The 13534-nt window shown below is 47.5% G+C and overlaps 1 protein-coding gene across 1 annotated transcript in view; it reads left to right on the top strand.

Moving 5' to 3' along the window:
- osbpl3a (oxysterol binding protein-like 3a) overlaps nucleotides 1-13534 on the top strand; it is a 147027-nt gene that overhangs the window by 115034 nt on the left and 18459 nt on the right. The window contains exons 15-18 of the mRNA XM_084313667.1: nucleotides 902-1039; nucleotides 1999-2062; nucleotides 5014-5092; nucleotides 12663-12807. Coding sequence (XP_084169793.1) covers nucleotides 902-1039; nucleotides 1999-2062; nucleotides 5014-5092; nucleotides 12663-12807 — 426 coding nt within the window. The remainder of the gene's footprint in view (nucleotides 1-901; nucleotides 1040-1998; nucleotides 2063-5013; nucleotides 5093-12662; nucleotides 12808-13534) is intronic.

Raw genomic sequence — 13534 nt, 5'->3', positions numbered from 1 at the left:
GAAAATGGTGTGAACCTCTGCACGCGTTACGTTCCCCCAGTGAAAAAGCAGAATGCACATACCGTAATTCCTCTAATAGTAACCGGGTCTCAAATACAAGCCGGGTCTCTATTAATGGCCGGGTGCGCTCTTGAGCTAAGCAATTATAAGCCGGCCTCCTAATACAAGCCGGGTTACTAATATACTGAGCTGCATACTGAGCTAGTTACTTGATTTCACTTTGAAAACGTTGAAATGACCAGTGACCACCTGTAATTGCACTGTTTACTATTTCATACAGTACTTGGTTTCAATAAATGAACCCAGTACATTTTACTGGGTTCAAACTGACACAAAATGTTGATTTATTCATTATGATCCGTTTGAAAATTTGAAATATAGGCCTCCCTCTTATACAGGCCTCCTCCTAATACAAGCCTGGTACCCGCTACAGTTGAAACAAATACAAGCGGGGTTACTATTAGAGGAATTACGGTATACTGTATTTAACATGTTCTCAGTGTTGGGACAACCCCTCATTCTGTAAAAACAACACACAGGAAAAGGCCATTTTCACAATCAAATGTGATTATGTGTCCTTGAAAACTGTTGAGATGCATATTATGTCTTTTCCTTTTACACATACAGTAATACTGATAAATGAAGCTAAATGAGCAAGTGAATCATGTTTCAACGTGTATATCGACAACAGCACAAGTGTGAAGGTATATTGTACAGAGATATGCAATATGCATGTAACAGGCTTCATTCACCCTCTCTGTTTCCTGTGCAGGTGTACATACAGGCTTCATTCACCCTCTCTGTTTCCTGTGCAGGTGTACATGCAGGCTTCATTCACCCTCTCTGTTTCCTGTGCAGGTGTACATACAGGCTTCATTCACCCTCTCTGTTTCCTGTGCAGGTGTACATGGCCACGTTTGCAGTCTCTGCGTACGCGTCCAGCTACCATCGAGCAGGAAGTAAGCCCTTTAACCCCGTCCTGGGAGAGACCTACGAGAACGACCGAGCGGACAAGGGCTTCACGTTCATAGCTGAACAGGTAAAATGGTAACTGGCTGCATTTATATAGCAGCTTTTATCCAAATCGCTTTACAATTTTGTTCTTCACATTTTTACTAGGGATGTCCGATATTATTGGCCTACCGATATTGGCATTAAAATGTGATATCGGTATCTGTTTTCAAAAAAAAATATATATATATTATAATTTTTTTTTTTTTACATTTATTTAAACTTTATTTACAAGCAAGTAAGAACAAATTCTGATTTTATTTATTGTCAAAAGTATGCATAATGTTGTGTCAATTCCACGACAAGAGATATGTAATGTTAATTACCTGAAATTTACTTATTATTGGACAATATCGGTATATCGGTATCGGTAAAAAAGCCAATATCGAACATCCCTAATTTTTACCCATTCACTCACACACTCACACACCGACGGCGGACGCAACCATGCAAGGTGCCAACCTGCTCATAGGGAGCAGTTAGGGGTTAAGTGTCTTGCTCAAGGACACTTCGACACGCTGCCCGGGATGAGCGGGAATCGAACCGGGAACCTCCGGATTACCAGACGACTGCTCTACCTCCTGAGCCACTGTCTACTAAGTAGAGGAGATATTAGATTAGATATTAGTCCTAGTAGCAAGAGGTCAGTCAACTAACATGTCTTTTGTCTCGTGTCAAATGTTGTGGTTCGACTGCCCACTTGTTTACTCTGCAGAGGTCTATGCAAATTTGCCTAGAATGTATGTAAATAATACATTCTGCTATGTTTTGCCTATAAATTGGTATAAGTTGTAAATAATGCCTACCTGATCCATATTGTTAGCCTATTACTCACTCACTCACTCACTGTCTCTCTCTCTCTCTCTCTCTCTCTCTCTCTCTCTCTCTCTCTCTCTCTCTCTCTCTCTCTCTCTCTTTTTGTCACTTTCTCTGTCTCTCTGTCTCTCTCTCTCTCTCTCTCTCTCTCTCTCTCTCTCGCTCTCCCAGGTGAGCCATCACCCGCCTGTGTCAACATGCCATGGAGAGTCGAGGAACTTTAGTTTCTGGCAGGGTGAGTGGACACAGCAACATCTGTATCAGAGCTTTAGTTTCTGGCAGGGTGAGTGGACACAGCAACATCTGTATCAGAGCTTTAGTTTCTGGCAGGGTGAGTGGACACAGCAACATCTGTATCAGAGCTTTAGTTTCTGGCAGGGTGAGTGGACACAGCAACATCTGTATCAGAGCTTTAGTTTCTGGCAGGGTGAGTGGACACAGCAACATCTGTATCAGAGCTTTAGTTTCTGGCAGGGTGAGTGGACACAGCAACATCTGTATCAGCTTTAGTTTCACACTAACATCTGTATCAGAGCTTTAGTTTCTGGCAGGGTGAGTGGACACAGCAACATCTGTATCAGAGCTTTAGTTTCTGGCAGGGTGAGTGGACACAGCAACATCTGTATCAGAGCTTTAGTTTCTGGCAGGGTGAGTGGACACAGCAACATCTGTATCAGAGCTTTAGTTTCTGGCAGGGTGAGTGGACACAGCAACATCTGTATCAGAGCTTTAGTTTCTGGCAGGGTGAGTGGACACAGCAACATCTGTATCAGAGCTTTAGTTTCTGGCAGCGTGAGTGGACACAGCAACATCTGTATCAGAGCTTTAGTTTCTGGCAGGGTGAGTGGACACAGCAACATCTGTATCAGAGCTTTAGTTTCTGGCAGGGTGAGTGGACACAGCAACATCTGTATCAGAGCTTTAGTTTCTGGCAGCGTGAGTAGAGCAACACCAACATCTGTATCACAGAGACATACATAGAATGGCTACATGAGTAGAGCTCCGGACTCATGATCGGAAGATCACCGGTTCGAGCCCCGGTCGAGGCCGTTGTCAGAAAATGGTGGTGTTGTTGTCCAGCAGGGGGCACTCTGTCCTCTGGACTTGTCAGTAACAAGACGTTTATCTCAGCACCAATCGCGTTACTTCTAACAATCGCGCCAGCAGGCTGTTACCCTAACCTTAACCCTAACCTTAACCAACTAACCCTAACCCTAACCTTAACCCTAACCTTAACCAACTAACCCTAACCCTAAACTTAACCCTCACCTTAACCAACTAACCCTAACCTTAACCAAATCGCGCAAACCGAACGCGGAAGTGCAACTGCGGGCCAGTCAGATCGCGCAAACCGACCGCGGAAACACAACTCCGTTAGGGAAAGATATCAGGCGATAGGGACACCGTACAGCTGCGAGTGCGTCCTTCGGATGAGACGCTAAACCGAGGTCCTGACTGAATTCGGTCGCTAAAGAACCCAGGGCGTCTATCGCCCTGGGATTCCCCGACGTTCCTGGCCAAATTCCCAATCAGGGAATTTAATATATATTAAAGAAACCCCCATATTTTATTTTGATATTTATTTTCATTTAACTTTTCTTTATTCTTCTTCTTCTTAGTTTATTTAGTTTATAAGTAAATAGGCGTTGTCTAACCACTAGACATACCTGTATAAGAAACAAATGAAAAAATCTAAATAATACAACAGAACCTTGATGACGTGTTGTTTTATGTGTGGACAGTGCATAGAGAGCTGGAATAATAAGAAAAGGAGGAAGGGATTCAGCCCCAGAGTTCTCCCGGAAGTCGCTCGGCGCTGGGAGACGACGCCACTCCTTAACGCCACATTCGTCTCCCGAGTGATGACCAAGGAAGCCATTTTTGGAACGTTTCTATGACAACACTGGCCCGTGCTCTTCTGGGTGATTCTAGGATGAGACTTGCGGTGTTGGAAAGGTCAACACGCCACTAGTGTTGGAATGTTTTTCCAAACGTTGGCCTTTGCCATGGCAACACGTCGTGCACTCTCCATGGCGACAGCATCAGTACCACGCTATAGACGTGGCTTTGAATGGGAACACCGGGCCGCTCTGATCAGTTCCAAGTTCTTTGGAGATATAGCACGTGAATGTAGGAAGGGCCATCCTCTCGTAGTCTATTAAATCTCACAGTTTGTCCAAGGAAAGCAACAGTTGTTATTGGAGGATCAAGAAAAGAGGGCATTGTTCCGGTTTGTCCATCTGTATACGTCTAATTCTTAAGTCTCTTTCACGGAGACGCATCTCCCCCACAGCTCATTATGTTGTCCTGAGTTTTGTCTCTCTCTCTCTCTCTCTCTCTCTCTCTCTCTCTCTCTCTCTCTCTCTCTCTGTCTCTCTGTCTCTCTGTCTCTCTTTCTCTCTGTCTCTCTGTCTCTCTCTCTGTCTCTCTCTCTCAATTCAATTCAAATGGCTTTATTGGCATGACGCAACTTGTACATGTTGCCAAAGCAAATGATAAATAACATAAACATGGATTACAAAACCGATATTAATGTCATAGTACATACAAAAATTATCATCATAAAATAAAACATAAAATATTACGGCATAAACATGTCAGGTGACTGTCACTCACTGTCCCTCAGTCTATGGCAGGCAGCAACATAGGCTGCTGCTAGCTCACAGCTTGTTGAGTCCTCCCCTAGTAGGACTGGTAGTTTTCCTGTATCTGGTAGTGCAAGAAAACCTTTTGTTATTAATTCAATTTTTTTAAATGCGTTTCTCTAATATATTTATATTTTTCACATTTGGTGAGGAAGTGCAACTCAGTTTCAGGCTCACTGAGGATGCCATGACAGCACAGCCTTTGCTCTGCAGGAATCCAGGTTTTCCTGTGCCTCCCCTTTTCAACAGCGAGACTGTGCTCACTCAGTCTATATTTTGTCAAGGTTCTTTTTAGTTGTTGATCAGTCACCATGCTCAAATAATCTGCTATGGTGTACTGTCGATTTAGACTGCCTCTCTCTCTGACTCTCTGTCTCTCTCTCTCTCTCTCTCTCTCTCTCTGACTCTCTCTCTCTGTCTCTCTCTCTGACTCTCCCTCTCTGTCTGTCTCTCTCTCTCTGTCTCTCTCTCTCTGTCTCTCTCTCTCTCTCTCTCTCTCTCTCTCTCTCTCTCTCTCTCTCTCTCTCTCTCTCTCTCTCAGACGTCCGCTGGAAGAACAAGTTCTGGGGGAAGTCCATGGAGATAGTTCCCATAGGAACCACGCATGTCACCCTCCCTGCGTAGGTCCTTACATCGTGTGTTTGTCTATGTGTGTGTATGTTTCTGTGTGTGTGTTTGTCTATGTTTCTGTATGCAGGGTTCGCACAAGGTCCTTGAAGTGCTTTAAAAAAGAAAAGAAAAAAGTCAAGCCCTGGAATTGCTTGAAAACAGCCAATTTTGTTTAACAATGTGCTTAAAAAGTCCCTGAAATTCAAATCAACCATTCGCATTGAACGTTTTGTTGATAAACATTTTCTGAATCAAGAAATATAGTATTTCTTTTTAATCTAAAGTGTAACTAATTGTCAGAAATTGGTTTAAAACTTTTAACTAAAATATTGGATCAGATTTTTTTCCCAAAAAATAAAACGGCATTTAAAAGTGAATTGTATCCTTTTAAATGCTCTTTTTAAAATGAAAAATAGTGCTTGGAAAAGTACTTGAATTTCATTTTGCAATGTCTGTGTGTGTGTGTCTCTGTCTGTCTGTCTGTCTGTCTGTCTGTTTGTTTGTTTATCACCTCGACAGAGGAGTAGGGTATATCTGCAGAGCCGCAAGCCCAACGAGAGCAGGGTACTTTATTATTATTATAAAAAACAGCTGTGATGCGGTATTCAGCCTAACTCTGCGGTGGGCGTGATGTAACAGCGATACCGCGGTAATACCGATACCGCGGCAGCTCTGTGTGTGTGCGTTGTTCTCTCTAATATGTCCAAATTGTCCCACGACAAAACTAAACATCAACAATCAGGGTAAGCACAAGGTCCTTGAAGTGCTTAAAGTGCTTGATTTTTTACAAAAAAAAAAGTCGAGGCCTGGAATTCCTTGAAAACAGCAATTTTTTTAACAATGTGCTTAAAAAGTCCTTGAAATTCAAATCAACCATTTGCATTGAATGTTTTGTTCATCCATGATCAAATTGTTCTGAATCAAGAAAAAAATTATTTTGTTCTGTTTTTTAATCAAATCTGATGAGTCACTGTCTCACGTGCTCCAACAGCTTTTCCTGCGTGTGATGCTCTAGCTGGCAAGCAGGCCAAGAAGATGCTTAAAAAAACTGCATTTAAAAGTGAATTGTATCCTTCGTGTAACTGAGGGGTACAATTCCCTGACTGTATTAATTTGTATGGTATCATTAAACCACTACTGTCTTATGTACATTACTACTGGCCATACAGTACACAGGTATATGAGATGAACACCTCCACAATGACACGGTTCCACACAAATCTTGGTTAGAATAATATTTATTAGCAGCAATAATAGTATATTACATTACTTTACTTAGAGTCACGCTTGTAAGGCGAAGAATGTGCGTGAATAAGTCAAGAGCGTAAGTCCATTAGAATATTACGCAGGAGATAATGAATACCACCTGTATCAAATAGGAATTATATCTATGGTACACTAGTAGGGCAGCGGGAGATACTAGTAGGGTCCCTCCGGTTGTAGGCCAGCAGGGGGAGGAAATGTTCGAATGCAAAGTCTGGATCACCGGGGAATCAATAAGCTCCAGCTACGGGGACGGTACATTACTCCCTTGATCGGCAGACGAAAGCAGCAGCTATAATCCAAGTATGCGTGCAGCATAGGTGAAAGCCAGCCAGCCTCTCCTAGAGACGGGCTCGAGTGATGTTCCTCACGGGTAAATCCCACACAGTAGTGGGTGTAGACGATTCTCCTCCGCTCCAACAGCCACAGGACCAAAGCAATAATCCAGCTGGAAAGGGCTCTGCATTCACCGGTGTAGATTCTCCGGTGCGCGGTACTTCACATTAACTAGGTCGAACTTGACGTTATTCCACTAAGCTCTGACACTTTTACTGTCCTATTCGCACGCGGTTATAAGTGCTCTATTTAGACGCACGGTTGCTCACTTCACTTGGTCGTTGACTCGTGATGAAGGCTTTAACGTTTGAGGGTAACACGTTTCTAGGTTAACTAACTGCTGTATCCACCTGCAACGTATTTATACGTACGGTGAATAATCTAGTACCAGCCTTATTTCTGTCTCGTATTCTTGCGCGGAACCGGGCATGTCCAGGCAAGCCTTGGCGGTGACTTTGAACTAGACATTGGGGGTATGGCAGTGGCGCCTAGTGGATCGCTATCCAATAGGAGAACGAAATATTATGGTCTGTACTAGGTAAAAGGGATATTCCGTGTATATGTACAAAGAATACACAAGGGATATCAGACGATATACAAATACTATGCAATATATATCAAGTAATAAATATATATATTCGGTTTAATCTGATCCTTCGTAACAGCCGCCTCCTAATTAGTCCCACCTAATTAGATAAGCAGAGACAGATTAACCGCACTGTCCACTACTCAATGTCCGTTGTGAGGGTAGGGCAGTTCACAAAGTCAGTGGGTCATGGTCGTCATTAAGAGAGTCGGGGAGCCTTGGCAACTCTATCAGCCTCGCCACGGGTCGGGTGTATGTCCGCCCCTGGACGAGCACTTCTGCCGCTCTGACCTTTCCGTCGGCACCAGTGATCACTTTGCTTACGCGGCCGGCCGGCCACGCAGCTCGGGGTAGTGACTGGTCTATGATCACGACGACTGTGTCCACTTTTAAGTTGTCCCCGTCCTTGACCCGCTTCTGACGGGCTGGAAGGGATGGTAGGGGGGTTAGTAGGAAGCGGGCCTGAGACTGCTTTGATCTGTGCTTGGCTGCGCCTCCACCTCCTCCGTCTGTTTCTCTTGTTTGCTCTGTATCCCGTCTGAGGAGGGGCCGGTTCCGGCCGCCCCATCAAGGAGTCGCTTGGGGTGCTGGGTTCGAGGTCAGCTACGTCTGGAGCGCAGCTGAGGGGGGTGGAGTTCCGAACTCCCTCTTGTGCCCACGGTTCTCTCACAGGCCTCTCGCTTAATGTCAATAGCCTCTCAACGGGCTGTACGAGGGAGTGGCCGGTGTCGCTCACCTTTGTGTGTAGGCAGCGTGTAGACGTGGGTTGACTGTCAAGTCCGTAGAGGGGGCCCTGGAGCGTCCACCCCAGTCGGGTCTGAACCGCGACTGGGCATCCTTTGGGTCCGATGTGGGCCGCCTCAATTGGGAGAATGAGGTCCGCGTGGTCGGAGCCGATGAGCAGGGTCGGTGTGGCGCCGTCGATAAGCGGTATAGGTAGTTGACGTAGGTGCACATACTTCGCCATCAGCTGTGGGATGGGGTAGGTGTACTGTGATAGGCCTATGTCGTGGCTGGTGAAGACGTTGGTTATACTATACTGCTTCTCGGGCTGGTCCACCGCTGCTATCTTGAAGGAGACCTTTTCACCCTTTATGGTCTTCTGGTCCCTTCTGATGGTGCGTATGGTCATGGTACCTTTGGCACCCCGCAGGCCCAACTGGGCTGCGGTGGAAGCGAGGAGGAGAGTCTTTTCAGACCCATCGTCCAGGACGGCGTAAGTGTCCAGGACCTTGTCCTCGTAGCTCAGGAGCACTCTGACCACTTTGATGAGCACTCGGGGGGTCCCGCTATGCTGGTCAATGTGGAGCACTCCTGTTGGTCGGTTGCTTTGGATCTTCTGGGGTGGTGCCGACTCGCGGTCGTCCGAGTAGCACCGTGACTCCCAGTGTCTGCTGTAGCAGTCGGGACACCAGGGAGCGGTCTGGTGGATCTTTGGTACTGGTGCCACCGCCTCGGCCTGGTACATTACCGTGACGGGCCCACTTTGTTGTCCTGGCGGACGCCTGTTGATGTCATGCAGGACCTCCAAGTGGGCGCCGCCGCACCTGCTGCACTTCTTCTTCAAGCGGCACTCAGCTGCCATATGGCTGCGCGCGCAGCGGAAGCAGCGGCGGTGGTCTTTGACCCACTGACTCACCTCGTCCGTGGTCAGCGTCTTGAACTTGTCGCATTGATACAGCCGATGTTCCCCTTCACAGTACTGGCATTCAATCTTCCACTCCTCTTTCGTCGAGGGGGTGTTGTGGTTCTTGTGCTGCGGTACTGATTCGGCTTGGTGCATAACGGTCACCGACCGGCGGTTATCATTTAATCCCCGAGGTCCTGGTCTTGGGCTTGGTCCACTCCATACGAACGTGTCCAGTCGTAAGCTGCTGACCTCCCTGGCGAGGAACTCAGACAGGTCTAGGAGGGATGCCTCTGGGCCGTTGGGGTCACGGTGGTCTCTCTGCCGCCGAAAACGCTCTTGTCGGGCGGGAGGGAGCTTCTCTAATATCCTCTCTACATTAGAGTTAGCGTACAGTTCGTATATCCCTTTTTCCTTTTGGGACCCCAGCATCCCTACCAGGGACTGTACCTTGATAGAGAGGTCATCTAATGCTCTGTTGTCTCTGGCTGGGGGGAGACGGTCAATGTCTCTTATCTCTTGTATCACGTAGTCCCATATGCGTCCATAACGTTGGTCGAGGGCTACTAGAGCCGCGGTGTATGGGGTAGTAGAGTTGGAATATGCCAGCGCTATATTGTGCGCTCTGGGCACCTTCAGGTGCTTGAGTAGGATAGCATACTTGTACGTTTCGTCTGGTACATCGGACATCATTGTCTCTAAGCACATTCGTAGCTCTGTGTACTGTGCTCTGTTCTCGTGTGTGAAGTCCGGGAACGTCGGTGTGCCAAGGTACGATGCCATGGATGGCTGGCACATTGGTGAGCGTTGGGGGAGAGGCCTCCTGGGCGAGTCTCCCCGTGCGTGTCGTCTTGGGCTGGTACTTGGTGGGTACCGAAGCCCGGGTACCCAGGTGCTGTTCCTCGGGGCTGGCGGTGCGTCAAACTCACCCGTGAGTTGAGTCGGGGGTTTGTAGCGCAGTGCCTCGGGGCTGACGTCTGGGCTGTACTGGACCTCCTGGTCCAGAGTACGTTGCTGCTGGTCGGGGCTGTACTGGGCCTCCTGGTCCAGAGTACGTTGCTGCTGGTCGGGGCTGTACTGGGCCTCCTGGTCCAGAGTACGTTGCTGCTGGTCGGCTTGACATTCCTCCTCTTCCTCCTCCTCTTCCTCTGCTAGGTCCTGGAGTCTTCTGTTCAGTCTCTCGGCGTGGTCCGGTTCTTCCCGGTTGCTGGGTCTCGTATGGACCGGCCGGGGAGGGGGTTCGGAGACGTGGACAGGATCCTCCTGTTGGCGGGGTCCCGGGTCGCTTGGTCGGGTAGGGGAATGTGTCCTAGACCCTTGTCTTGACGATCTCCGGGAGCTCCGTGCGGAGAGAGGGGGTGTCGCCATGGCAATCAATTTGTCCATCAGCTGCGCCTGCAGCCGGTCGCGCTCTGCCTCGCGCTGGGCATGGGCGGCGTCGCGTGCTGCTTCGCGCTGGGCATTGGCGGCGTCGCGCTGCGCATTGGCGGCGGCGTGCTGCGCCTCGGCGCGGCTTCTTTCAATGTTCTCTTCTGTCTGAAGGCGTCTGGTCTCCAGTCTTATGCGGTCGTCTTCACTCCTTTGTTGCGCCTGGAAGCGCTCTCGCTCGGTTGCAGAATGTTCGCGTTCACTGAGGGCTTGCGCTTGGAGTTGTGCGTGAAGGCGCTCTCGTTCGTCTGCAGCTTGTTCGCGCTCGCTCGTCTGTTGCGCTTGGAGTCGATCGCGTTCGGTGGAGGCTGCCAGGGTGGCGATGAGTGCCTGCGCCAGCATCTTGTCCGCTTCGCTGGGGGAAGACACAGGCGGAGGTGATCGGCTTCTGGCAGTGCTCGTTGGAGATCCGTTCTCCTGTCGCGCTCCGAGGAGGTCCATCTCCTGGGTGTGCGTCTCTTCTGGTAGTGGGTCGGGTTCCGTCCCTGGAGGGCTTTCTTTATCCTGGAGCTCTCCGGGGGCTACCTCGTTGACGTTGGCGGGGGGTAAAGTCATGTCATGTTCCTCCTGGTCCCCCCGTGAGCTTGGTCAGTTACGTTAGAACCCACTAGGGTCTCTACTGGCGGGGTCGCCTGGTCGGTAGGGTTTGACATACTTTTACTATCCGCTTTTTCCGCGTTTAACGTCTGTATAAAGCTAGGTAGTAGACTGACAGCGTAGTCCTCTAGGTAACGAGGTGGCTGCCGTCTGCGCTCTGGTCGATCTAGCTCAGGAGAACCGTTTGTGGAGTGTTCATCATCGGCCATGTTAATATTAATATTATATTAATATTACGCTAATTACCCTCCGGCTCGAAGGACCAATTGTAACTGAGGGGTACAATTCCCTGACTGTATTAATAAGTATGGTATCATTAAACCACTACTGTCTTATGTACATTACTACTGGCCATACAGTACACAGGTATATGAGATGAACACCTCCACAATGACACGGTTCCACACAAATCTTGGTTAGAATAATATTTATTAGCAGCAATAATAGTATATTACATTACTTTACTTAGAGTCGCGCTTGTAAGGCGAAGAATGTGCGTGAATAAGTCAAGAGCGTAAGTCCATTCGAATATTACGCAGGAGATAATGAATACCACCTGTATCAAATAGGAATTATATCTATGGTACACTAGTAGGGCAGCGGGAGATACTAGTAGGGTCCCTCCGGTTGTAGGCCAGCAGGGGGAGGAAATGTTCGAATGCAAAGTCTGGATCACCGGGGAATCAATAAGCTCCAGCTACGGGGACGGTACATTACTCCCTTGATCGGCAGACGAAAGCAGCAGCTATAATCCAAGTATGCGTGCAGCATAGGTGAAAGCCAGCCAGCCTCTCCTAGAGACGGGCTCGAGTGATGTTCCTCACGGGTAAATCCCACACAGTAGTGGGTGTAGACGATTCTCCTCCGCTCCAACAGCCACAGGACCAAAGCAATAATCCAGCTGGAAAGGGCTCTGCATTCACCGGTGTAGATTCTCCGGTGCGCGGTACTTCACATTAACTAGGTCGAACTTGACGTTATTCCACTAAGCTCTGACACTTTTACTGTCCTATTCGCACGCGGTTATAAGTGCTCTATTTAGACGCACGGTTGCTCACTTCACTTGGTCGTTGACTCGTGATGAAGGCTTTAACGTTTGAGGGTAACACGTTTCTAGGTTAACTAACTGCTGTATCCACCTGCAACGTATTTATACGTACGGTGAATAATCTAGTACCAGCCTTATTTCTGTCTCGTATTCTTGCGCGGAACCGGGCATGTCCAGGCAAGCCTTGGCGGTGACTTTGAACTAGACATTGGGGGTATGGCAGTGGCGCCTAGTGGATCGCTATCCAATAGGAGAACGAAATATTATGGTCTGTACTAGGTAAAAGGGATATTCCGTGTATATGTACAAAGAATACACAAGGGATATCAGACGATATACAAATACTATGCAATATATATCAAGTAATAAATATATATATTCGGTTTAATCTGATCCTTCGTAACACTTCGAGTGACATCCTTGAAAATAAAAGATTGTGCTTGTAAAAGTACTTAAAACACCTTGAATTTCATTTTGCAATGTCTGTGGGAAGGAACCCCCTGTGCGTGTGTGTGTGCGTGTGGGAACCCTCTTACATGTGTGTGTGTGTGCGTGTGGGAACCCTCTTGCATGTGCGTGTGTGTGCGTGTGGGAACCCTCTTACATGTGTGTGTGTGTGCGTGTGGGAACCCTCTTGCATGTGCGTGTGTGCGTGTGGGAACCCTCTTACATGCGCGTGTGTGTGCCTGTCTCCAGGTTCGGGGACCACTATGAATGGAACAAAGTGACGTCATGCATCCACAACATCCTGAGCGGGCAGCGCTGGATAGAACACTACGGAGAGATGTCCATCCGAAACGTTAACAGCGACTTCTGCCAGTGTAAAATCACCTTCGTCAAGGTCAGTGCAAAATCACCTTCGTCAAGGTCAGTGCAAAATCACCTTCGTCAAGGTCAGTGTAATATCACCTTCGTCAAGGTCAGTGCAAAATCACCTTCGTCAAGGTCAGTGTAATATCACCTTCGTCAAGGTCAGTGCAAAATCACCTTCGTCAAGGTCAGTGCAAAATCACCTTCGTCAAGGTCAGTGTAATATCACCTTCGTCAAGGTCAGTGTAAAATCACCTCCGTCAAGGTCACTGTAAAATCACCTTCGTCAAGGTCAGTGCAAAATCACCTTCGTCAAGGTCAGTGCAAAATCACCTTCGTCAAGGTCAGTGCAAAATCACCTTCGTCAAGGTCAGTGTAAAATCACCTTCGTCAAGGTCAGTGCAAAATCACCTTCGTCAAGGTCAGTGCAAAATCACCTTCGTCAAGGTCAGTGCAAAATCACCTTCGTCAAGGTCAGGAGACACACTCTGTTATTTCGACCTTGTCTTATCAGTGGGTTATGGTGATTTATGGTGATTGATCATCTTATAGGCATGCCGCTGCGTCTAATAATACATTTACTAATAATAACTGTATTTATATAGCACCTTTCATACAAAAAGTGCAGCTGAAAGTGCTTCACAGCAGTAAGAAATATATAAAATGAGCAATGCATAAAGTGCAGATTTATAAAACACATTATTCATTGGTTACAGACATGTAAAACGAACATAAAAAAAATAGCAGCAAGGTAAGGC

Source organism: Notolepis coatsorum (assembly GCF_963971535.1).
Source record: "Notolepis coatsorum genome assembly, chromosome: 4".
NCBI classification, from domain to species: domain Eukaryota; kingdom Metazoa; phylum Chordata; class Actinopteri; order Aulopiformes; family Paralepididae; genus Notolepis; species Notolepis coatsorum.
This window is presented reverse-complemented; position numbering and strand designations above follow the sequence as displayed.